This window comes from Taudactylus pleione, unplaced genomic scaffold (assembly GCF_031769625.1).
Source record: "Taudactylus pleione unplaced genomic scaffold, aTauple2 ptg000648l, whole genome shotgun sequence".
NCBI lineage: Eukaryota > Metazoa > Chordata > Amphibia > Anura > Myobatrachidae > Taudactylus > Taudactylus pleione.
This window is the reverse complement of record NW_028285050.1, coordinates 219923-244189: the sequence shown is the minus strand read 5'-3', so window position 1 is coordinate 244189 and position 24267 is coordinate 219923. Positions and strand designations below refer to the sequence as shown.

The 24267-nt window shown below is 44.8% G+C and overlaps 1 protein-coding gene across 2 annotated transcripts in view; it reads left to right on the top strand.

Annotated features, from left to right (window-relative positions):
• Positions 1-24267, top strand: part of LOC148478870 (cysteine-rich protein 2-like) — a 217725-nt gene that overhangs the window by 162863 nt on the left and 30595 nt on the right. For both annotated transcript variants that reach the window (XM_088455266.1, XM_088455267.1), the window contains exons 4-5: positions 5560-5691; positions 17887-17955. In XM_088455266.1, coding sequence (XP_088311392.1) covers positions 5560-5691; positions 17887-17955 — 201 coding nt within the window. The remainder of the gene's footprint in view (positions 1-5559; positions 5692-17886; positions 17956-24267) is intronic.

Sequence of the window (24267 nt, the reverse complement as noted above, 5' to 3'; positions counted from 1 at the left end):
AAAATGCAAAAACCGGCCAGCCAATTATTGTACGATTTGAACGCCTCTAGGCATATACCGCCTTTTGCCCTGGCCGCCTTAAATGCCTTCTTAGCTTTCTTGGTAAGAGCAAAGATATCCACATAGTCTCCCTTGCGTATCTTACTGTGGCAAGTTTCCCTTAAACCTCGTAAAACTGCGGTGTTGTCGCAGTGTACGCCTGCGGCACCCTCCAACCCTTTCTCTATATTCTTACGCTTAGGGGTGCGATGCCTACGCCTCGAGCGCCGCCTTGCTTCCAGTTTTGCATATTGCTCCGCTCGCTTGCAGGCTCTGCCAGCGCTGTCCGCGTTGGAGATAGAGGAAGCAAAAGAAGATGTCAAGGAACTAGAGTCTGAGGAAGACCCACCTGAACTCTCCGATGCCACGGAATCAGAGGAAAATCGGGACGGCCCCTCCCCGACATCCATGTCCACCAACTCCCCTTCCTCGAGATCGTCATCTGAAACAGAAGAAAGGACACCCGCTGCCGCCTCTGCGGCAGGCGACGCAACAATCGCACTGCTCTGACTCAAACTCTGACTCAGCGGTAGGGAGGGTGCGGAAGCGCCTAAACTTTGCGGGGCCAAACTAGGTGCGATAGCCCTCAATGCCTGCACCAACTGCTCAATCTCCGACCCCCCTTGGACCCTCGCAGGGTTAGCGTAAGCGGGCGCAAGAGTTTGGTTAGGCAAAGGGCCTGCAGGCGGAGCTGCTAAAAATGGGGCGAACACAGCAGCCAGGGTAGACAATGCAGAAGCAATGGCTGAGGGTTCTGGCTGTACAGCAGTGGAGTGAGGGGCAGCAACAGGCAACACTGCAGGGGCTGACTGTGATTGTGCCATCATACTAGCACTAGGAGCCTGGGACAAGCTGGCCGCAAGATGGCTGCCCCCCTCTACTAAGCCCCGCCCCCCGCTCACTAACATGGCGGGCGCCCCGCTGCGAGCGGGGAACGGGAAGGGCCCTAGGCACAGCAGAGCCCTGCTGTGCCCTAGATGGAGCTCTGTGCCCCCGGCGGGACCTCCTCCTTTTACTGGAGGTTATGTCCCCAGTGTAGGACGGGAGCACACGCCCGCATACAGCTGACGCGGCATGCTCCCATCCGCGACTATGAGAGGGAGCCAAAGCCGGGCCCGGGCTCAGCCGAGCCGGACGCCGGCGCAAACTCCTCTCCCCAGCCGCAGCGGCGTCAGGGGCAACACCTGCCGCATCCGCGGGAGGGGCCACCCCGCGACGACGAGACCCATACAACACAGCGGAGGCAGCAGCATCCACCGCCTCCGCGGCGGAGGCCGCTCCCCCACGCCGACGAGGGACCTGCGGCGATTCTTCAGCGCCGCCGGAAGCAGCAGCCGCCGCATCCGCCGCAGGGGCCACCCGGCGACGCCGGTCAGCGTTAAGAACAGCGCCGGGAGCAGCACCCACCGCGTCCGCGGCAGAGGCCGCCCCCGAACGCCGGAGTGGGCCCCTCAACAAAGCGGCGCCATGAGCAGCAGCCGCTGCATCCGCAGCAGGGGCCGCTCCACGACGCTGGGGTGGGCCTTGGTCACCATCAGGGTGAATAAAACAGGCAGGAGGGGGCACAGAGCGGCGGGGACGCATGGTAAAGAGTGGGATGAATGAGGCCAGCAACAGGGAGAACTAAAGTGAAAAATGGACAGGTCAGGAAAGGGAGGGAAAGAAGAATGTAAAGAAATGAAAGAAGAATATGTATAGGGATAAATAGGGAGAGATAAATCAAGCAAAAAGAACCAATGTAATCAGTATTAACTGTCAAACTCTGTCACTGACCGAAATCTGGAACAAAGAGGGTTAAGCCCACACTTCAAGCCCATTATATAAAGTTCCTGTTGCAAAAACGCCCCTAACTGCCATAGGCTAACTCCCACCAGTCATTTGCATACATGCCGGCCCCCATCCTAGAGGTTTAAAACACCTCTTTTCTTATTTAATCTTTCGGTTTCTCTTACAGACCTTAGAGAACTAGATACATGTAACAGAGAAGTTGCACCAAAGCACAATTTATTCATGCAGAATAACCCAATCTAGAATAATCATATTTAGGGGAGATGTACTAAGCATTGGAGAGTTATAAAGTGGAAAGGGATAAAGTACCAACCAATCAGCTCCTAAATGTAATTTCACAGGCTGCGTTTGAAAAATGACAGTTAGGAGCTGATACCTTATCTCTCTCCACTTCATCTCTCTCCAAACTTTCATACTGTACATTCCTCCCTTAAAATTTATCAACATAATTCTTCTCCAGGACACTAAACAATAAAGGGCCCCAAACGTGGTGCGATGTGCACCTTGCGATGCGACGGGCGATATTTCGGGCGGTCCCCACACGCGGAGCGATATGCCGGCACCCCCTCCCCCGGCATAGCGCTGCATGGGATCGTACATTGCATCACCAGATCTCTTGTGCAGCATGTAAGATCTGGATGAGCGATGTACTATCCCACGGGAGCGTGCACTGGCCGATATCATAGCCACACAGAATGATATAGCAGCGATATCATTCCAATCCGTCTGATTTGCTGCTACATCGCACTGTATATAGGGGCCTTAAGATTAAAGATAAAGGCAGATAGGTCCTCATTCAGACCCGGTCGCAAGCGGTGAGCGCTCGCAACCGGGTCGATGTCTAGGCCCTGAGCACGCGCAGCGGCCACACTGCGCATGCGCAAGCCCCGGAGCGAGAGAGAATTTCTCTCATTACGGAGCTCACTACAAAAGGGGCGGCTGTAGATGTTGATCGACAGCTCGCCCCGTTCTGTAGGCGTGGCAGGAGGTGGTTTCACAAACAGAGGCTTTCCTTAAGGAACACCTGCCGTTTTGTGGGCGGCCGCACTGACATCAGCAGTGATGTCAGCGGGGAGCTTCCAGCTCGATCAGAGCAGGAAACTCCCTGGGGCTTGCAGTTGCCGAGACCCAACCTTAGGGTCTCGTCGCAGGTCCCGATGGTCGCGATGGTCCGACTCTTTTGACCATCACGACCATCAACCTGGTCGGTCGCTAAAGCTGTGGGTGGTAACCCACAGCTTAACTAGCAACCAGGAGGCTGCACTAAAAAAACAAGCGGACACCCTCATTCAGAGCGAGCGCTCGCTTCTTGCGACCACCTCTGAATGAGGACCATAGTCTCTTAAGTAGAATGCACATTGATCTTAATTGATAATGTTTAAAATATAAGTTTTATCAACACAAGTATGTATTACCATCTAAATATAGTTTTTATTTTAAAAATCAGCTAACTAAAATAAAAAGAGAGAAAGAAATTTAAAATACGGCTGCGTACCATCACAAACACCTTATGTTTAGCTAGGGTCTTGTTATAGAAATATGAATCCCAGGATTTAATTAGTGAGTCAGATATTACTATTTATTTTGGCTCTGTAATCCTAGGAAATGAGTGTACTGCTCTGTAGGGTAATATAAGGCTAAACAGGTAGAGTAACGTTATTCAAATCACAAAATATTGTCAAATAACATAATATAGTTTGTTCCCCATGTTAAATTCCTTTTAAATGTAATGACGGGATGCAATCGGGAAGCCGGCTGACATTATACCGACAGCCGGCTTCCCAAATGTCATATCCCGGCGAGGGTGAAATGACAGGCGTCTAGATATAGACGCCGCTCATTTTACCGATGCCGGGAGACCGGCGCCCGGCATCCCGGCCGAAAAGATGCTGGGCGCAGCGAGCGGACATCGGCAGGGGGGGGAGGGTTAGGATTAGGGCTCCCGGGTTAGGCACCCCCCCGGGAGTTTACGGTTAGGCTAGGGGAGGGAGGGTTAGGCACCCCCGGGGGGAGGTTAGGGTTAGGCACCCCCCCGGGGACTTAGGTTTAGGCAGCGGGGAAGGGGGGGGTTACATTTAGGCACTTAAAGTGGGGATTAAGGTTAGGCACTTGGGGGGGGAGCTAGGGTTAGGCATCCCTAAGGGAGGTTTAGGGGGGTAGGTTAGGTTAGTTAGTACTTACCTGGGGACGATCGGGATTTCCAGCGCTGTCGGGCTGCCGCTGCCGGGATCTCTTCCTCTGTCGGCATGACGCTGCCGGGATTGGAACTGCCGGCCATGCGGCCGGCGTTATTACATACCGATTCCGTAATGACATATTATTTCTCCTCTATATACTGCATCACAGTTTAACTCTTCAGATTGGATTTTAATTATAGCCCCGTGTTAAATGGGATTATTGCTATAGGCTATATCAACAATATGTAGATGAGTCAATGTTCTAACTATGTATTACCATTTAAATATGGTTATTAACTTATGCTAATAAAAGTTATATTTTAAGCATTATTTTTTGCAGGATCAATGTGCACTTACCTTAAGGGACTGTGGGCCTGAGTGATCAGTGCTGCGTCTTCGGAAGCAGTGGATCTGAGAAGCTATGTAAATGATATAGACATCCACCTGTGTCTTCTCAGATCCGCTGCATGCATCCGAAGACGCAGCATTGGATCACCATAGGAAAAACCGCGCTGGCCATAAGGCATCTGAGCAACCCTAAGGTTGCTGAGAGTGCCCACCTCAACTAAGCTGCCGAGGCTAGTGAATTTGCATCCGACAACACAGCCACTGGCTTCAGCGCACCTCACAAAAGGATCTGGCACACCACCGTTTTGTTAAACGCTACCCCTCCCAGCCCCCGAATGACTTGAGTATGTCAGTCACACTGCGGGCCAGTTCACAGTGCAAACGGAGCTGCAACTGCATCGCTGCACATGCGCACTGCGGCTCCGGCGCATGCACAGAAAAAAAACACCATCAGCATGTGTCTATATGTGTCTGTATCCTAGACCAGAGGTGCTCAAACTTGGTCCTCAGGACCTCCCACAGTACACGTTTTCCAGGTCTCCTCATTAATTAGCTACACCTGTGCATCTTGAAAAATGTGTCAGTGAGTAATGAATACACCTTTGCACCTGCTAGGTGACCTGGAAACCGTGAACTGCGTGGGTCCTGAGTACCAATTTTGAGAACCACTGTCCTAGACCTTAGAAAAAATTGATCCTGGGACTCAATCTGGACCTTGACCCAAAGGGGTTGTAGTTAAAATGTTGACATGGTCAATGCTGACATAGTAAATGTCGACATTGCGACCAGGTTGACATTCTCATGTCGACACAATATACCAGACACGATTCACAGGTTGCACACCGCCGGATTACACTTCGTTGAATTGACCAAACTATGGGCCTCATTTATCAACGAGTTTCATCACTCACAACAAGTGATAACACTCGTTGCGTATGATAACGGTGCTCCAGCCAACTAGCTCCCAACTGTCATTTTTCAAACAGATGACATTTGGAAGCTGATTGGTTGGAGCACCGTTATCATACGCAACGAGTGTTATCACTCATTGTGAATGATAAAACTCGTTGATAAATGAGGCCCATAGTAACCAGAAAGCTACATATGGATTTTTTAAAATTACCTAATATTCTCTGAATATTATTTTTATATTCAAGATTTAATGACATTACTTTTTGTTTCAAAATGAACACTTTGTATTTTCCAGGAGTTAATATTGGGGGAGCGGGATCATATATCTACAGGAAACCAAGTGAAGATAAACCTGTGTCTCCCACTGAGGATGCTCCAAAGATGGAAGAGAAGAAATTTAGTGGACCCACAAAGAGTCTTAGCAAAGGTGAGATTACTGAGAGTGAATACTCATATACAGTATACTTTTTCCAATCATCTTATCTAGCAGGGGCTAAAGGTAGGCATTTCTGAAGGGGTGATTACAGAGTAGGACTCAAAGTAATAACCCACTGTTAGCTGAATATTGGTAATTTGCATATAACAGCATGGAGAGGAAATGGCAGGACTGGAAGTATGTTGTGAATGTGAAACTATTTATGCTGTTTGGTGTAGGAGAGTACAAGCATACTGATTATATGCATGTTGTTACACTGCAGTTATGCTTAATGAATAACTCTTCCGAGCTGTTGTTTGTATTGGACATCCTCAACTCTTTAGCTGCTTTCCGGTTCAGCCTTCCATTGACTCTTCCCGAACCCTTTTCACAACTTATACTACCAGTACTGAACCACTATTCCACCGTACATGACAGCATGCTATATTGCATTGTGATGAAAGTGGGTGCCTAGGCCATGAAAAAATAGTTTTCCAATGTGTGCTAACCTGTTTTCACATCTACTTCATAGTTTTTAGATGTTTGTCTCCATAGGCATTTCACAGATGTCTGGTTCAAAAGCATGAAATCCACCAAACAGTTAAACTCACCTGAGCAAGTATGTTGTACATAGCTCAGTATGTTACCATGGCCTTTTTGCCCAACTTCTCCATCCCAGTAACAAGAGCCATCTCATAAAGGGTCAGTGAGAGGGCATCACCAGCCCTCTTGCTGATCCAGCCCATCTCCATGTCCCTTGACCATGGCAGGCATGCCAACATCCATGTTCTCCTAGTGAGTGGTGGTATCTGCTATTTGGAGACTCCAAACACAGTGCAAACACATCTATAATTTTCAGTAATGGCATGGATATTTATTTATTCATTGGGCAGTAAGCACATGTACATTATCAATCATTGCATATATCTCTGCATGAACAACCCCCCAAAAAGAGCACTTGAATATAATGTGGCTGATTCTGAGTCAGGCGCATCTATGGTGTTGGGAATGAAATACTGGCGGCATCCAGATGACTGAAGATCCCGACAGGGGCGGTAAGTGCCCTAACCCTAACCATCCCCCAGTGGTGCCTAACCCTATCCCCCTCTTCCCGCAACCTAAACCTAACCATCACGGAGGGGGGGTGCCTAACCCTAATCCAGACCGGGGGGCCTAACCCTAACCCATTCCCCGTAGCCTAACCCTCCCCAAGGGATTCCTAAGCTTAATCTTCCCCCAGGGGTACCTAAACCTGACCCCCCTATCCCCGGGGACAGCGATACTTACCCGGCGTCCGGACGTTCGGGATTCCGGCAATCAAGATGCCAATGCCACTATCCCGATCTCATTCGCAATAGCAGTTTCTGCACTTTGCCAGCGGTCGGGATTCCGGCATCGGTCTATCGTCAGCCGGGCTCTCGTCCACCAGCTTTTTAAATACATCCCCATCTACGAATGCTTTAACATACGGCCATGGCAGCCTGCTTAATTTATTATGCTAATGCAAGTATCCATTCGTCTGTGCCGATTATACTGTATATGTGTCTGCATGAGGAAGGCCGGTGCGCCCACTGTTTTCTCTATTTGCAGCCTCTATCATTAGTATCGAGACTTGCATCCCCTCCAAATGAGTATGACCACAATCATAAGTTCTCATTGTACCACAAAGTGTGCAGAACATCGTACAAGAATAAGGAAGGGATAAATTAAAATAAATTATACAACAACATTAGATATTTTTCTTAAGAGAAGCAGTCAGTGATCCCATGCCAGGGAAGGGCAGACAGATGGTATCAAAGTCAATACTTATATCTCAAAGTGGGGACAGACAGGAGATTGGGAAAATGCAGGCTGAGAACCGAGAAGGTGGAGAGCCCTGCTCGTGAGAGCTTACAGTCTAAAGGATTGGAGGTCAACTTGGAGGTAAACTGGGAAGATAGGATAAGGAAGGATGGCATATGAGTGTGATAAGGACTAGTAGGCTTTAATAAACAGGTATGTTTTCAGGACACATTTGAATCCCTGCAGGCTGGTAGACAATCTGATATTACGGGAAGCGAGTTCCAGAGGAAAGCAGCAGCATGGGAGAAGTCTAGGATACGAGAGTGGTAGATGGTGATCGGTGAGAATAGAAGGTGACAACTAGAGGAAGGACGGAGAGGGCAAGAGGAATTGTGGATTGAGATAAGGTCGGAGATGTAGGAGGGGGGGAGTAATTGAGTGCGTTCAAGGGGAGGATTAGAAGCTTATACTGGAATCTCTAGTGGTAGGGGAGTCAGTGAAGGAGTTTCAATAAAGGACGAGAATGTGAGGATAGGCAAATGAGGCGAGCAGCAGCACTGAGGACAGATTTAAGAGGGGAGAGGCAGGAGAAATGTAGTCCAGAGAGTAGGAGGTTACAGTAGTCCAGGTTGGAGATGAAGAGGGCGTGAGTAAGAGAATTGGTAACCTCCTGGAGATATTACAGACGTGAAACCTGCAGGATTTAGAGATAGCAAGAATATGAATGGTGAAGGAGAGAGAGTAGTTAAGGATGACACCCAGACAGCGTATTTGGGGACAGGCTACAATATTAGTGACAGAAAGAGTGAGATGGATCAACAGTAAGATCATTCTTGGACATATTGAGCTTAAGAAAGCACTGGGACATGCAGAATGAGATAGGAAATAGACAGATATGAGAATGATGGTGGAGGGGCAGAGGTCTGGGACGACAAATAGATTTTCCTATCATTAGCATGTAGGTGCTATTGTACACCATTGAGAATTGAATAGTGAGCCTTAGACTTAGCAGTGAGTAGGTAATTGGTGACCTTGGCAAGGGCAGTTTCCATGGAATGAAGGGAGCAAAAGCCAAATTCAATCAAGCAGAGAGTGAGAGGAAAAAAAAGGTAGAAGGATGGTGGAAGACAAGCTGCTCTAGGAGTTTGGAAGCAAATGGCAGGAGAGAGATTTTGGGGGATAGTTTGAGAGGGAGAGGCCCAAAGATTTTTTTAAAAATTCGAGAGACGATGGTATATTTGAAGGAGGAAAGGACAGTACCAGTGAAAAGAGAGGTTAAATCAGTGGCAAGATAAGGACACACACATAGAGAAAGAGAGATTTACTAAACACTGGAAAGTGATCAATTGGAGAGTGATAAACTACCAGCTACTCAGTTCCTAACTGTCATGTTACAGGCTGTGCTTGAAAAATGACAGGAACTGATTAGTTGGTAGTTTATCAGTGTCCAATTTATTACTTTCCAGAGCTTAATACATCTGCCCCAAAGAGAGAGAGAGAGAGTGTCAGTATCTGCCCTCTCTGGATCTGTCAGGATAGTCAGCGGACACAGGATCAGAGACCCCTGGGCAATACTGAGTAACTCAGTGATCCTGGGCTAGACTGGAACTCTAGCCCAATATTTTAGCTGATTGATAGAAGGTCACTGGATGTTTGGCTGATTTATAGACAGCATTCTAGCTCACCATGGAATGAAGGGAGCAAAAGCCAAATTCAATCAAGCAGGGAGTGAGAGAAAAGAAAGGTAGAAGGATGGTGGACGTCAAGCTCCTCTACAAGTTTTGTAATCATAACAGAGAGAGAGAGTGGAGAAGGTGAAAGGGGATTGGGTTTAGTGAGCAGGTAGAGGGAATACAATAAGAGGAGTGAACAGACTTTATTGTCAATGGCAAGCAAGAAGGAGGAAAATGTAGGCTGTCCAGCATTACAAGAAGGGGTGGGCAGCAGAGAAGGCTTAAAGGAGGAAATGTCGGATAACAACAATTTTGGATGAAAAGAAAGTAGCAAGATCAAATACTATGAGAGAAGAGTGGGGGGGGGGCAAAGGAGAGAATTAAAGGTGGAAAAGAGGCATCTGGGGTTGGAGGATTGAAAGGAGATGAGGATTTTGAAGTAAAACTAATTGGATAGACCAAGAATTAGGTCTGAGAGTGAGCATGATTTTCTCCAATGGCATTCACGGTGCGGGAACATTTTTGGAGGAACTGTAGCAAGTAAGTCTGGAGTGGTAGGGTTGGAGAAGCACCATGGTTGTACAGAGTAAAGGTAGACTTAGAATATTTGTCATAGTGATGGAGAGAAAGGGGGATGGAGATGAGGTGGTGCTCAGAGAGGGGGAAGTGAATGATCGTGAAATCAGAAATAGCACAACGATGGGAAAAGACAAGGTCTAGAATATGACCACTGGAGTGAGAAGGGGAAGAGGTCCACTGAGTAAGGTAAACAGAGGGAAAGACGTTTAGTAGTGGAAGAATACACAGGAGATCCATCAATGGGGATATTACATTTGCCCAAGATAAAGTTGGAGAGGTCAGAAAGTGGGGAAGCCAGGAAGGGAGCTCTCCAGGAAGGTGGAGGAGGAGCCAGGGTGAGGTTAGATGACTGCATCTTGAAGGTGGACAGGGTGGAAGAAGCAGATAGTGTAGACTTTGATAGAGGAGCAGCAGAGAGAGGGTTCCAGAGTAATGAAAAGAAAATGTGCACAGGTGGGATATGTATGCTGCCAACCTCTCAGTCAACAGGACAAAGATAGTTACAGGAAAAGGAAAACCCAGACTTTTAGCTAATTTTGGTAATAATTACCATCCCTGCATTGGAATGGCTAATAGATGCCTCTACTGGTGTTTTGCAGTTCACTTGTGCAGTCTCCAGTAAATTTGGCCAATACTTCAGTAGTCAATTTGTATTGTACAAAGGATTGTTCTTTGTTCAGAAAAGGCTGTAGTATAACTACTGTAGCAGGTGGTCAGTTCTTACATACTGTATTTCTCTGGCATCACATGCCATTTTCATTAAAGAATCAATGCAAATAAAACTCCTTAGTATTTAGCTGATTAATAGACAGCATTCTAGCTCACCATATGCAATTAACTAGATTGCAATAGCTCCAAGGGAACGTGTAAAAATTAGATTGTACAAAGTACAAGGTAGCGTGTAAAAATGATACAAATGACAATAACAATAATATCCTTAATGCATATTAGAGATGTCCGGAAACCCCCGTGTTTCAGTATTGGTTATAAATCATCGTCGTCTTTTTGTTCTAGGTACAATTTATGAGAGGAGGGGGCCCATGAGCAGACTACTCCATGCGGATCCCCCCCTCTCTGTGGCATTGTGCTAGAGTATACTGCGCATTCGCACGCCTCCAGTAAAATGGGGCCCCTGCCACGGTATCTCTACTGTGCATGTGCAGGTCTCTGTTAACATGGCGCCCGCACCTTGGTACTGGGGACACCATCTACTGCACATGCAGAAATGTCCTTTCCCGGTGATTTGCGCTGCCATTGCAGCATTGATGTTGGAGAGGTAAGTATTAAACATGGGTGCAGAGTATGCAGTGCGGGCCCCTCTAGGCCCACAGTCTGCACTCATTATAGATACGCTAATGTCTGGTTCTGTGGGTTTTTTTTTTTGCTAAACCAAGGCCCTGTGTAAAAGGCAATATTATTCAATATATTCTTTACGCAATCAACCTGGCACCCACTACCCAGGGGTGCAGGGGATAGCATCCGGGCTATCAGCCCTGACCTTGGCTGACTAGCGGTCAGGTGCTGAAAGCTTTTGCTGGGGGACCTGGTGAAACGGTCCCCTGGCTGTGGCATTACACCCCCACTAGAAAGAGTCCGGTGCTGGTTGTGGAAAATACAGGGGGCTCCTAATCATTTTGTCTCCCGTATTTCCACAACCAGAACTGGCTCACTGAGCCCGGTGCTGGTTGATGAAAATACAGGGAAACCCTATGGTTTTGTCCCCTGTATTCTCACAACCAGGACTGACTCCGAAAAGCCTGGTGCTTTCAGGAAGGGGGAAGCACATATTTTTTTTTTTTTTTTTTTTTACTTTTTCTTTTAAAGAATTTTTAAGTGAGACATCATAGAACAAATATTAACAAATATAATATAACTAAATATATATAGCAAATAAAATATACGATAGAGTTTGAATAAATGTGGTCACATTAGAAAATCACACATAGACAAAAATAGATAATATTGATAGTGTGAGAATAAACCACGTGACATACATATTGTAACATACAGACTGTCAACATATAAATAAATTATATAAAACAAACAAAAAAGGAAGAGCAAAAAAATAAACAATAATCAGGAGCAACTACAGCCGCGATTCTGAAACACTATAATAGGAGCCTTGGGAAGGAACCTATGGAATTCCTTATCGATTAAGTTAAGGTAGTAGCTGGATCTTGTGTCACTAACCTGGTAAGATACCACGTGGTATTATTAATGTTATGTTCTGGGTTGTTTGTGGACCCGGGGTGGTAGCAGGAGCGATCACAGAAGCAGATTTGAAAATAAAACTAGGATTTTTAATAAGTGCTTGAGTAGACATATAATGTGGCAGTAAATAAAAGTTCAGGAATATATAAATGTGCACAAGAGTTCTGTGGTGGGAGCAAAAGGGTTAATGTCCAAGTAGAAACAATTAGAGCTGTCCAGGTGTGCAGGTAGTGAAACTGAAAATAATCAAGCCAGGTTTGCAGGTAGTGAACTGAAGCGCAGGATGTCAGCAGGCTCAGGCACTCAGGTATGGGCAAGGGTGATGGAGGAAGCGGGGTAGTCCAGTGGGAGCTAGGAGCTGACAGGCAGACAGCGAATTCACAGGAACAGGAAAGCACAGAGAACTCCCTCTCAGCTAGGCTGAGATACACATTGCACTGGCAAAGAAGGAAGGCACTGACCCTTCCTAAATACCCCATGCCGTGCTGTTACTGGCCGGAGGGAACATGTGACTCACCAGGATTGGCCAGCCGCATCACATGGCCAGAAGGCAAGATGGCGGCGCCCATGCCAAACGGAACGGAGATGCCGCCAGGCCTCACCAGCGTGAAAGTGACAACAGGGCCGCACAACAACGCGCGCAGCCAAAGCCCCCCGCCAGACACCAGCTCCGCCACCAGACAGCCCGCGCTACAACGACCTCACAGGTAACACCCGCCTAGCGCCATGCTGAAATACCCTGGCCGTGACAATTAAAGCTATGATGGATTTGTTTCCTAGTTGTGAGTGGGAGACTATTTATATTCGACTTCCATACCAAAAAGAAACATTCCACGTATTTTTCTTTATATAGAAGTGTTTCCACCCAGTCCATCCTGAATAGAAAATAAAGTTTGTTCAGCAACAGAGGTATTTGAGGAGGTGTACTGTCTATCCAGCTCTGCAAAATTGTTTTAATGCCAGCAGCATTGATAGCTAATAAAAGTTTCCTTCTTGCCATAGTCATTCGTATATTGGATTCAAATAAACCCCATTCCAGGGTGAAAGGCACAAAATTAACTAGTTTCGCTTCTACATAGGGGCGACTAATGTGCCAAAAATATTGGATTATGGGGCAGGCCCAGAGGCAATGATATGTATCAGCCTCCTCCTGATGACATTTTGGACAAGCATGACTTTCCGAAGTCCCCATTTGGAAACCTCGGAGTGGGGATAGATAGGTATTATGATATATATTGAGTAAGAGTTCAGTGTACATGCTGGATGTTAGTGTTTTCCTGGAAAGCTAAAAGGCCTTTTCCAGTGTTGACATAGTTAAAGTAGGGAAGTGGGTCAACTATCCAGCCATACCCTCAGTTATCTTAATATGGTCCAAAATGTCCCTCAAAAATGTATAATAGACAGATAGGTACAGGTTGCTTTAAAAAGCAATTCAAAGTATTACCCCATTCCCCATCCGAAAAATTACCAATAACATTTGTTACGTGAAAACGAGTTTGTAGGAAAGCTAAACATGGCAAATTTTGAAGAAACTTCTGTATAGCTTAGTAAGCGTTTGTTTTCTGTGGATACCAAAGATCCAATATTGTATATCCCCGCTAGTCTCCACAAAATGAAGGGGTGAGCAGCCATGCCATCCAGAAAATTAGGGTTTCGGAGTAAGGGTAAGTAAAGGGAGTGGAAAACATTTAAGCCCGCCTTATGTCTGAGGATATGCCAGACTTTCGTGGTCATCCACAAAAGGGGATTTAGTTTCAGATTATCTCGTATTTCCTGGTCATGTTGGTGGAGAAAACAAATGAGATCCATGTCACCCACAAATTCCTGTTCCAATGACGTGTTAGTGTAAACAGAAGTTTTATCAAGCCAGTCACACAAATGCCTTAGGATAGCCGCGTGATTGTAAGTTACTATGTCTGGAAAATGAATGCCTCCATTTGAGTTTGACTGGCAACGTTTTCGTAAGGCAATTCGCGAATGGCCCCCATTCCAAATAAATTTACGAAACAAGGCATTTATCAATTGTACATCCGCTTTCGGATTATAGGGAGTGACTGTAGAGAATATAGTAGGCGAGGCACTGCAACCATTTTAAGTAAATTAGCTCTCCCTAGGAAGGACAGTGGTAAGCGTTCCCAACTCTTTACATCATTTGTAAGGGTACGTAGAGCCCAACCTATATTAAGCCTATCTGCGGGATTGCGGGGCAGAACTATTCCCATATATGGTATATGAGTTTTGGCCCATTGTAAAATAAATCTAGTAGCCCAGGAAGGACATATATTCTTACCGTAGAGTATCTATATATATATATACTAACATGGAAACCTGAGATGGAGCCAAATAAATCTTTCTTATTAAATATTTCAGAAAGAGACTGATCAGGATTAATTATATATAGAAGGATATCATCGACAAAAGGCAAAATTTTTATTTACTTGCGGCCCGAAAGACTGCCTAGTTTTGGAGTGTTCTCACTAATGCTAGATTAAATAGTAAAGGAGATAGAGGGCAACCCTGAAGGGTACCCCTCTCCAGAAGAAAGACGAGGTCCTATAATCCCATTAATTAGGTGAATGGGTTGTTGTAAAAATAGCCTACCAAATCTATGAACCCTGCCCCAAAGCCCCATCCCTCCAATATCTTTAATAAATGTGGCCGCAGCACCATGTCAAAAGCCTTGTGAGCATCTAGGCTTAATAGCAGTATTCTGCGGCATGGGAGAAACATGAGAAGCCATTATTGCTGCTACTTCTGTACGTATGGCCTGTATTGCGTGTCTACCTCGTATAAAGCCTAATTGCTGTTCTCTTAAAATAGAAGGAAGTATAGTTTTGACCCGCATCGCCATGATATTAACTAGAAGCTTAAAGTCTACATTCAATCAGGTTTTGGTATGAGAGTCATATATGCTTAATTGAAAGCAGGGTAAGGAGAACTTCTGGTTTGAATTGACGGATACAGTTCCAATAATGTTGGAGGAAGATGAGGCTGTAACATGCTGTAACAGTCTCCCGAAAGACCGTCCGGGCTCGGACATTTACCGCTAGGAAGGCGCGATATAGCCATATTCACCTCCTCTAATGTAATATCACCTGCCAATGCTTCCCTCTGTTCCGAGGTTAACTGTGGTAACATGTCTTCTGTTAGGAAACCGTCTTGAACTACAGGATCTATTGGGGAGGAACGGAATACGTTCTCATAATATTCCTGGTATTGGGCAGCAAAATCTTGGGATTTAGTTAAGATTGCTCCTGTAGACGGATGTTTCAAAGAAACTATAGTATGGCGCCGTCAAGATGGTTTCGAAATTACTGCTAATAGTTTACCAGCTCTATTCCTCCATCAGTAATATTTATTTTTTGTGTAGTCTAATGAATGCTTTGCTTGTATTGCCAAATATCTCTCTAGTAGTTGGTGTGTTGCTTGTAGGCATTCATTGCCTCCTCAGATGGATGCGCAGAGTAAGCCTGAAAAGAGTCAATCATAGCGGATCTAAGGGAGTTATATTCCACCTTGGTTTCTTTCTTTTTATGTGACACATAACTGATAATGTGGCCCCTCATGACTGCCTTAGAGGCATTACAAAAAAGAATTTGGTGGTCCCAATATTCTAAGTTGTCATCAACATAGTTAGTCCAATGGTAAGTGCGATATGATTTAAAGTCTTCCAAATGAGCTAAATAATAAGGGAATCGCCAAATTCGGTCTGTCTGGTGCATGTGTGGATGAGACAGGGCTACTGAGACAGGGGCATGATCCGACACAATTATATCATGGATATCTACCCGATTAATATGAGTCATCAACTCATCTGATAGTTAGTCGAGAGGGACCCATGTACCATTCCATGTCCTATCTGTTGGATTTATATTTTTCTTTTTTTTTAACACAGAGCATGCACGGATCTCATGGATCTGTGCATGTTTCTGTGTAACTCGGACCTGCTCAGACTATACTCGCTAGCCTGAAGAAGGTCTTTTTTTTTTTTACGAGTTTTAGGTCATTAATACTCTGTTACATTGTCCAAGCTGTATCCTCACAATGGCAAAACATCTGGATGCGAGATTTGCCATTGTGAGCTACAGGGGTGTGAGAAACATGCGAGTTTGGGATGCAGTCAGGAAGCCGACGGTCGAAATGCCGACCGCCAGCTTCCCGACTGTCAAATCCTGGCAGGGTACTAATGACAAGCGTTGAAATCCCGATGCCTGTCATTAGACCCACGAAGGGAGGCCGACGCCCGGCATACCGAACAAAGGTAAGCCGGGCGCGGACAGCCGCAGGGGAAGGGGGGGGTTAGGTTTCAGGGCTCCCGGGGGGGACTTAGGGTTAGGCACCCTCCGGGGAGGGTTAGGCTAGGGAAAGGAGAGGTTAGGTTAGGCACTCCCCGGGAGACTTAGGTTTAGGCTGCGGGAACGGGGGGCTAGGTTTAGGCACTTAGTGGGGGGTTAGGGTTAGGCACTAGGGGGGAGGTTACGGTTAGGCACCCTTAAGAGAGGGTTAGGGGGGGTAGGGATAGTATTACTTACCTAAATCCGCTGTCAGGATCCTCACCCCTGTAGGGCTCCCAGCGTCAGGATTTGAACCGACGGTAATACATACTCGTTCCGCGAGTTTACATGTTCTTGCACCCATTACATAACGTGAGTTCTAAAAATATTTGAGTATGGCTCTCTATTAGCACATTTTCAAAACTCAGACCCTATTACATTAGCCCGAAGTCTGCAATTCTCCTGGTTTTAATCAGTTACAGAACCTGTATAATTCATATGTATCCCTAATTAAAGCAATATTATAGAAACCCTAGTGTAGATGTGTTTATGTAAAGTACTTTTCTATCGGTCAAAACAGGTCCCAGCAGGCCTGGGATGTCAGGGCATGCTGGTGCTTGTAGTTTGAGAGATTGCAGTGAATTTTCACATTTTAAGAGATTCCAATGAGTTTTCCAAATATAGGTTTGAAAAACAGTTTCTGGCCGGTTCTGAAAGCAAGGTGCCAGTCTCACAGGTTTCCCCTCACAGATGCCTAGTAACTATTGCCAGTCTTGGGTGTGTTAAGCCAGTAAAATGTTTTAAGCATATAAGACATTTGGAACATTTTAAAAGTTATGTATGGAAAATGTGTGGGCCAAATGTGGCACCTGTTTAAATGATTAATAATGTCACCTTTTGATTTGTGTTTATTTTTAATCTTTACCAATATAGAAAACTATTTTACTATTTAGGATTAAATTTAAATGTTTATCTCTGCCTGTGAAAATATATGTACCATAAATAAGGACCTGTGCTCTCTGGGGTCTATGCATAAAAGAAACCTTATACATTGGGCCCTATTCATTATCGATCGCTACTGCGTTCACATCTGTGATTACGCACGCAGGTCTACTGCGGAAATATGCTAATGACTGCAATTGCAAAGCTATTATAGAGACACCCAAAGCCAGCATAGAGACACCCACTACCGCTTTTGCACATCTGTAATACCTTGCAAACCTGCGTATACATTGTATTACAACAGGTCTGACCTTACTCAGATATTGCTAACCTCGTCACATGCAGTGAGCACACAAGCTGCGTATGCCGTCACAGTGGCTAATTTATGCACACCCATGCAACAGTGTTCAAACGGACAGACACGTCTGTGTTTCTCCGACCACTCCCCCACATGCTGACGTTCCGTCCCTCTGTCTGCGATGGCTTTCTATCTGCGTAGATGAACGGAGAGCGATCGCAATACTGACTCGCGCACACACACTGCGATGCATACGCATGCGCAGTACACAACAATCGGCTGTCTGCGTACTCTATGGCAATAGCAATCCATGCCGAGTCAGGCCCATTGTCTGCACTTCATACTTTCGTAAATATATTTCCTCCAATTAAGTGATCACAGATTTCTGCAAGATTTAATTTGCATTAATTTGCTGACTTGTTTAAAACACTATTTCTTTTTCTTTCAGCTTCCAGTATAACGACTTTTACAGGCGAACCCAACCTGTGTCCTCGCTGTGAGAAGAAAGTATTTTTTGGTAAGAGAATGTTTACACCTACATGAGATATCATATTGTTTACTTTGGAGAAAGGCCAGACACTGGTTACACTTAGATATGTTATATTGTCATTCTACCCAATCTACAGAAATAAAAGGGAGGAATGTGTGGGGGATTTCTTTGTTTTGTAAATGCATATAATGCAAAACAGTGTAGTTATACGAAAGGAAGCAGCAGGAAATAAGAGTGGATGACTGGACCTATATTATGTGTCCTTTTGTGGTGCCATACATTATTTTGTTAGTTATGGCTACGTACACCCCTCTGCAGCTGTGTGCACATATTCACCATCACCGCCTGCCTCCCTTTGGCTTGGACCATGTACCTTGCATCTTGGTGCATCATGCGGGTGAGTCAAGGGTCATGTAGGCGGTGTGCAAAAGGGCATTGCCATGATGTTGTTTTGGTTGCACTCCATACAGCTACACAGATGTCATGGTATTAACTTGCAGTACTCTTTATGACACTTCTTTATATTGCTGCTCTTGCTTACCTTTGAATGTACTAGATGTAATTCTCTTTATGATTTCATCCTCAACCATACTACCTATTTATAGGCATGGTTGCTAGATTCCCACAAACCTCTTGATGGAGCTGTTGATAAATACACATTGGGGCTTGGGTTCCATGTCAGCCTACCACTCATTAATATCATACATTACATTGTAGGCTTCTTTACAAATATGCCTTCTTCCTGAGTTTTTCCTTTTGTAAGGGATAAGAGGATATAGCTTTTTATTTTCATTTAGCAATAACCACGTTATATACATCGATCAGCCATAACATTACAACCACCTGCCTAATATTGTATAAGTCCCTCTCGTACTTTAAAAACAACTGTGACCGGTTGAGACATGGACTCCACAAGACCTCTAAAGGTGTCCTGTGGTATCTGGTACCAAGACATTAGCAGCAGATCCTTTATATCCTGTAAGTTGCGAGGTGGGGTCTTCATGGCCCAGACTTTTCCAGCACATCCCGCAGATGCTCGATCGGATTGAGACCTGGGGAATTGGAGAGGTCAAGTCACCACCTTGAAGTCTTTGTTATGTTCCTTAAACCATTCATGAAAAATGTTTGCAGTGTGGCACTGTTGAAAGAGGCCACTGCCATTAAGAAATATCATTGCCTTGAAGGGGTATACTTGGTCTGCAACAATGTTAGGTAGGTGGTACATTCACATAAATGCTAGGACCCAAGGTTTCCCAGCACAACATTGCCCAGTGTATCACACTGCCTCTGCTAGCTTCCCATAGTGCATTCTAATTCCATCTCTTCTCCAGATAAATGATGCACACACACCCAACCGTTCACATGATGAAAAAGATAATGTGATTTATCAGACCAGGCCACCTTCTTTCATTGCTGCATAGTACAAGTCTGACGCTCACGTGTCCATTGTAGGCGCTTTCGACAGTGGATAGGGCCCAGCACCTTTATCATAGTCAGCATTAACTTTTTCAGCAATTTGCGCTACAATGGCTCTTCTGCGGGAGAGACTCGCTCCCCATGCGCATCGATGAGCCTTGGGCGTGCATGTACCTGTCGCCAGTTTCTTGGTTGTCCTTCCTTGGACCACTTTTGGTAGTTACTAACCACTGCATACCGGGAACACCCCTCAAGACCTGCCGTTTTGGAGATGCTCTGACCTAGTCGCCTAGCCATCACAATTTGGCCCATGTCAAGGTCCTTATACATATCCATTTTTTCTGCTTCCAACACATCATCATTAAGAAGTGACTGTTTGTTTGCTGCCTAATATATCCCACTCATTGACAAGGTGCCATTGCACTGTAACGAGATAATCAATAACTTCACCTGTCAGTGGTTTTAATGTTATGACTCATGGGTTTATATTATCTATGCATCATCTTAACAGGGGAAATAAATTAGCCTTGATAATTTTTTGGGAAGCTAAACTGGGACTTATCGCATTTTTCTGCCTTCGGGCAATTCAATTAGATCCTGTTTTATTTGCCCGAAAAATTATCCGTTTTCGGATGAATACACATAGGATCCGTCTGTCACGACTAGGGTTTCTCGGCATAGGGGACGACGTGTATTACCTGTGAGGGCGCTGTGGTACAGTTCTTCTGGCAGAGTGGCTGGTGTCTGGCGGCATGCGTTGGCTGTGCGAGGTGTTCCGCAGGCACTGTGTCATTTAGGCTGGGGTAAGCATGGTGGTGTTTCCATTCTGTTCTGGTATGGGCGCCGCCATCTTGCTTCTGGTCATGTGACTTAGTTGCACCAATCCTGGCGTGCCACATGCTCTCTCTGATCCTGCACTGTGAGAGAGTTCCTGTGCTCCTGAGACTTGTCTGTTCCGTGCTCGCCTGTGCTCTTGCTGGGTCCCAGCTTCCAAGCAGCCTGCATCGCTCTACCTGCTCCCAGTCTCCTGCTGGAACCACCCTGCACCTTCTGTTAACCCTTTCCCTGCCAAAGAACCTGAGTGTGCAGTTAACCCTGTACCTACACTGCCTCCATTTACCTAGCTCTCTGTTGGCTCATATCACAGCTGATCCTGTTTCTACACTCAGCTATCTCAGTACAACTATCCACTTAACTCATCAGCTGCTACTAATCAAATTACTCCATAACCTCTCTGGATTTCATCTCACCAGTATCAATCAGTAAACTGTTATCCTGTCTGCAGCCTTGCAGGGACCATTTGGATTACAAAGACTTTTATTAGCTCTGCCACTACTTGGACATTACCCATTCATACTTCACTACAGTTTCTAGTCATCACTACCCTCTCTCTATATTTTGGACTTCATATTATCCGTGTACATGTCTGCAAGTTCACCCATTAAAAAAAACACTTTTCAGTTTAAGTCTGTTCAGGTGTCTGCTCCTATTTCCACCCCGGGTCCACAACAAACCCAGATCCTAACATCGTCATGGATCTATGTGTTTTCACGGCTACGATCGCTAAAACTTGGCTGCTTATCAGGAATTTTTTTTCACCTGCCTCAAGCAGGTTAAATGTAGCTGCAAGTGACGCCAGGTCCAGCAAATCGCAGCTTATTATAAAATGGGCCCAGAAGTTGCTTTATGAGTAAAATTTTGTAATATCAAGAAGTGTGAGATTATGTAATAAAAAGGGTTAATTTGAGCAATCCAAATCCACATGGGCTATGGTCTTAACTATAATAGACTCTACATATATATTTTTTCAATGGCAAAAGACTTCTTTTTACCTCCAGGACTGTAACAACAGCCTATTATCTTGGACCAAAAGGGAGCAAGAAAACCCCTTTTTAAACAACAACGGACTTTTATTTATATATGTTTTGTAAAAGCCTTTTTTACATGTAAATTTATATGTGTTTACCGTTAACGGTACTTAATTTCTTACTGGTTCAAATGTGTTCAACCAGCACTAATTTTATTACTTTAAAATCATCCATTATATGATACATCTTAAAAGAATAAACCATATTATATACATAATTCATACTTCTTTCTTATGCTATTCCATCTGTATATTTTATATATTTTTTATTTTTTATATCTCACCCTACATTTTTAGGAGGCTAATTATCTTTATATTTGCGCCAGGAGAACTCTCACCATTTCACAACAAATCCCTGTGTCTTTGGAAAGACGCACAACACTTTGCCGGCAGCATTATAAATTAATTTCTCCCTACCTGCACACAAACTGAGGGAGAGCACAGGGAAAAGCCCAATTCTCTTTGGGACTTTTGTACCAACTTTCTAGATGAAAGTTTGTAACTAGAAGACTGGGAACTATTGTAAGATACCTTGCTAATTGACTTCTGATGAGAATTGGTAATAACATTAACAAAATTTCTTGCTGATGTGCAAAATGTTGCTGGTCTCTGTTGGCCAATTGTCATATAAAGAACCATGGAACTTCCTTCAACGCAAGCATACCATCTTTTTTCTATCGTTTTATAACCTGGCACTGTTTAATAATGTCTCCTTTTTCTCAAATCTGCTAGGAAGATTCACATTAGCAGACACATTGGTATTAATATCTGGATGTTGTTATAGGTGCCTATATGATTTTATGTTTTGAAAGTACATATTTTGTGATAAATTTACGAGATAACCAGAGGAGATTTGTGCTGGGCAATTGGAATTCTATCCTTTATGGGAAATACCTATGGAGCTCTCAAGCCCTTTATCAGTTTTAGTAAGCATAAAACCTACTGTATCAGGCATTTATGGCGGCTCTTTTGCTATTCATTCCTGGAATTCTTGAGAATCTTCTTTCTCACACATTCTTTGCTGTGGAGGTGAAATCATGTCACAGATTATTTATTAATGATATACACTAAATGTTTGTTTTTAATTGCTACTTACTCTATTCCAATGAGATAAGCCTGCTATATTTGTTGTTTTTGGGAGGGGGGTGAATTGCCTCTTTATTGGCGGCTGGGTTCAGCCGATGACGTTTGGTGTCTGTTTTTCTGTAAGCTACTTGGGTATGTCAGGCTTATAGATATACAAGTGCCAACATACCCGTGGCTGCCAGTGTGTTCTAGAGCTTGTGGAATGTAAGCCCCAACACGCCCTGGTATACAGGAACTTGCAGTGCTATACTGTATATATAGAAAGAATGCATTTTAAACGATCAAACACATTCATCATGAAAATATATTTTTTTACATAAAGACTTCCTCAACCCCTCTTTGCTATTTTATTATTTACCTAAATGCATAGAGTAAATCTTCTTTCTTGCAGCTGTTAATTCACATAAAAAAAACCATAACAAGACAATGGTGATGCGCTAATAAACAAATAAATAATATACTAAGTAGTTCCCGAAATGGCAGAAAAAATTCTCAAGACACCACCAATATAATATTAATAATCTTTATAAAAATGGAATATGTCAGTACATATAATCACATTTACACTTATAAATAATCACTTTTATCCAATATGGAAAGACTCAAATACAGTCCTGAGAATTGAAATATATAAAATATACAGCCTCTAATAGAAATGAATCACTGGATCTTTGATGCCTGGAGCAGTCTCTTGTCAAATTAATGACATGTGGAAAATCCAATAATATATATAGCTCTTTCTGTATGATATAAGTGTGCACACTGTTATACCATTCTCTCACCACATTGATACCTAGTTGCAGAGTCCCATGAACAATCCGCTGAGTTTGGAGGACACACCTCCTATGAAGCACGCTCATGGTGGGCACTCCTGGTAAGTTTTGCTGTCACGCTACTGAAACTGGGATCTTGTGCTGTGGAAGCCTAATAGACTGAGGCCCTCATTCAGAGGAGGTCGCAAGAAGCGATCGCTCTCTCTGAATGAGGGCGGCCGCTTCCTTTTTTTTAGTGCAACCTCCTGGTCGCTAGCTAAGCTGTGGGTTACCACCCACAGCTTAGCGACTGACCAGGTTGATGGTCACGATGGTGAACACCATCGCGACCATCGGGGCTTGCGACGAGACCCTAAGGTTGGGTCACGGCAACCGCAAGCCCCAGGGAGCTTCCTGCTCTGTTCAAGCAGGAAGCTCCCCACTGACATCACTGATGATGTCAGTGCGGCCGCCCTCAAAACGGTAGGCGTTCCTTAAGGAACTCCTCCATTTTTGAAACCACCCCCCCGGCCCGCGTACAAAACCGGGCGAGCTGTCGATCAACATTGACAGCCGCCCCTTTTGTAGTGAGCTCCGGAGCGAGAGAGTTTCTATCTCGCTCCGGGGCATGCGCACGCGCAGTGCGGCCGCTGCGCGTGCGCACGGCTAATCTTCGACCGGGTTGCGAGCACATCGGCGCTTGCGACCAGGTCTGAATGAGACCCTGAGTCTCAAGCAGGGAGCTGGAAGCCCCATCAGCACAAATATACAAGCAGCTGTGACTCAGAACAGCTCTCTTTGCTTGGGATTGTGCATTGGAAACTCGCTTGGTTATTAGTTGCACACGTGAAACACCAACCAGACCCCCACTAGTTACCAGGAGTGCCCACCGTGAGCGTGCTTCATAGGAGATGTGTCCTCCAAACTCAACTTATTGTTCATGGGACTCTGCAACTAGGTATCAATGTGGTGAGAGACTGGTATAACAGTGTGCACACTTATATCATACAGAAAGAGCTTTATATGTTTATATGTTTATTATTGGATTTTCCACATGCCATTAACTTGACAAGACACTGCTCCAGGCATGAAAGATCCAGTGATTCATTTCTATTAGAGGCAGTATATTTTATATATTTAAATCCTCAGGAGTGTATTTGAGTCTTTCTATATATGTATAAATGTGATTATTTATAAGTGTAAATGTGATTATATGTA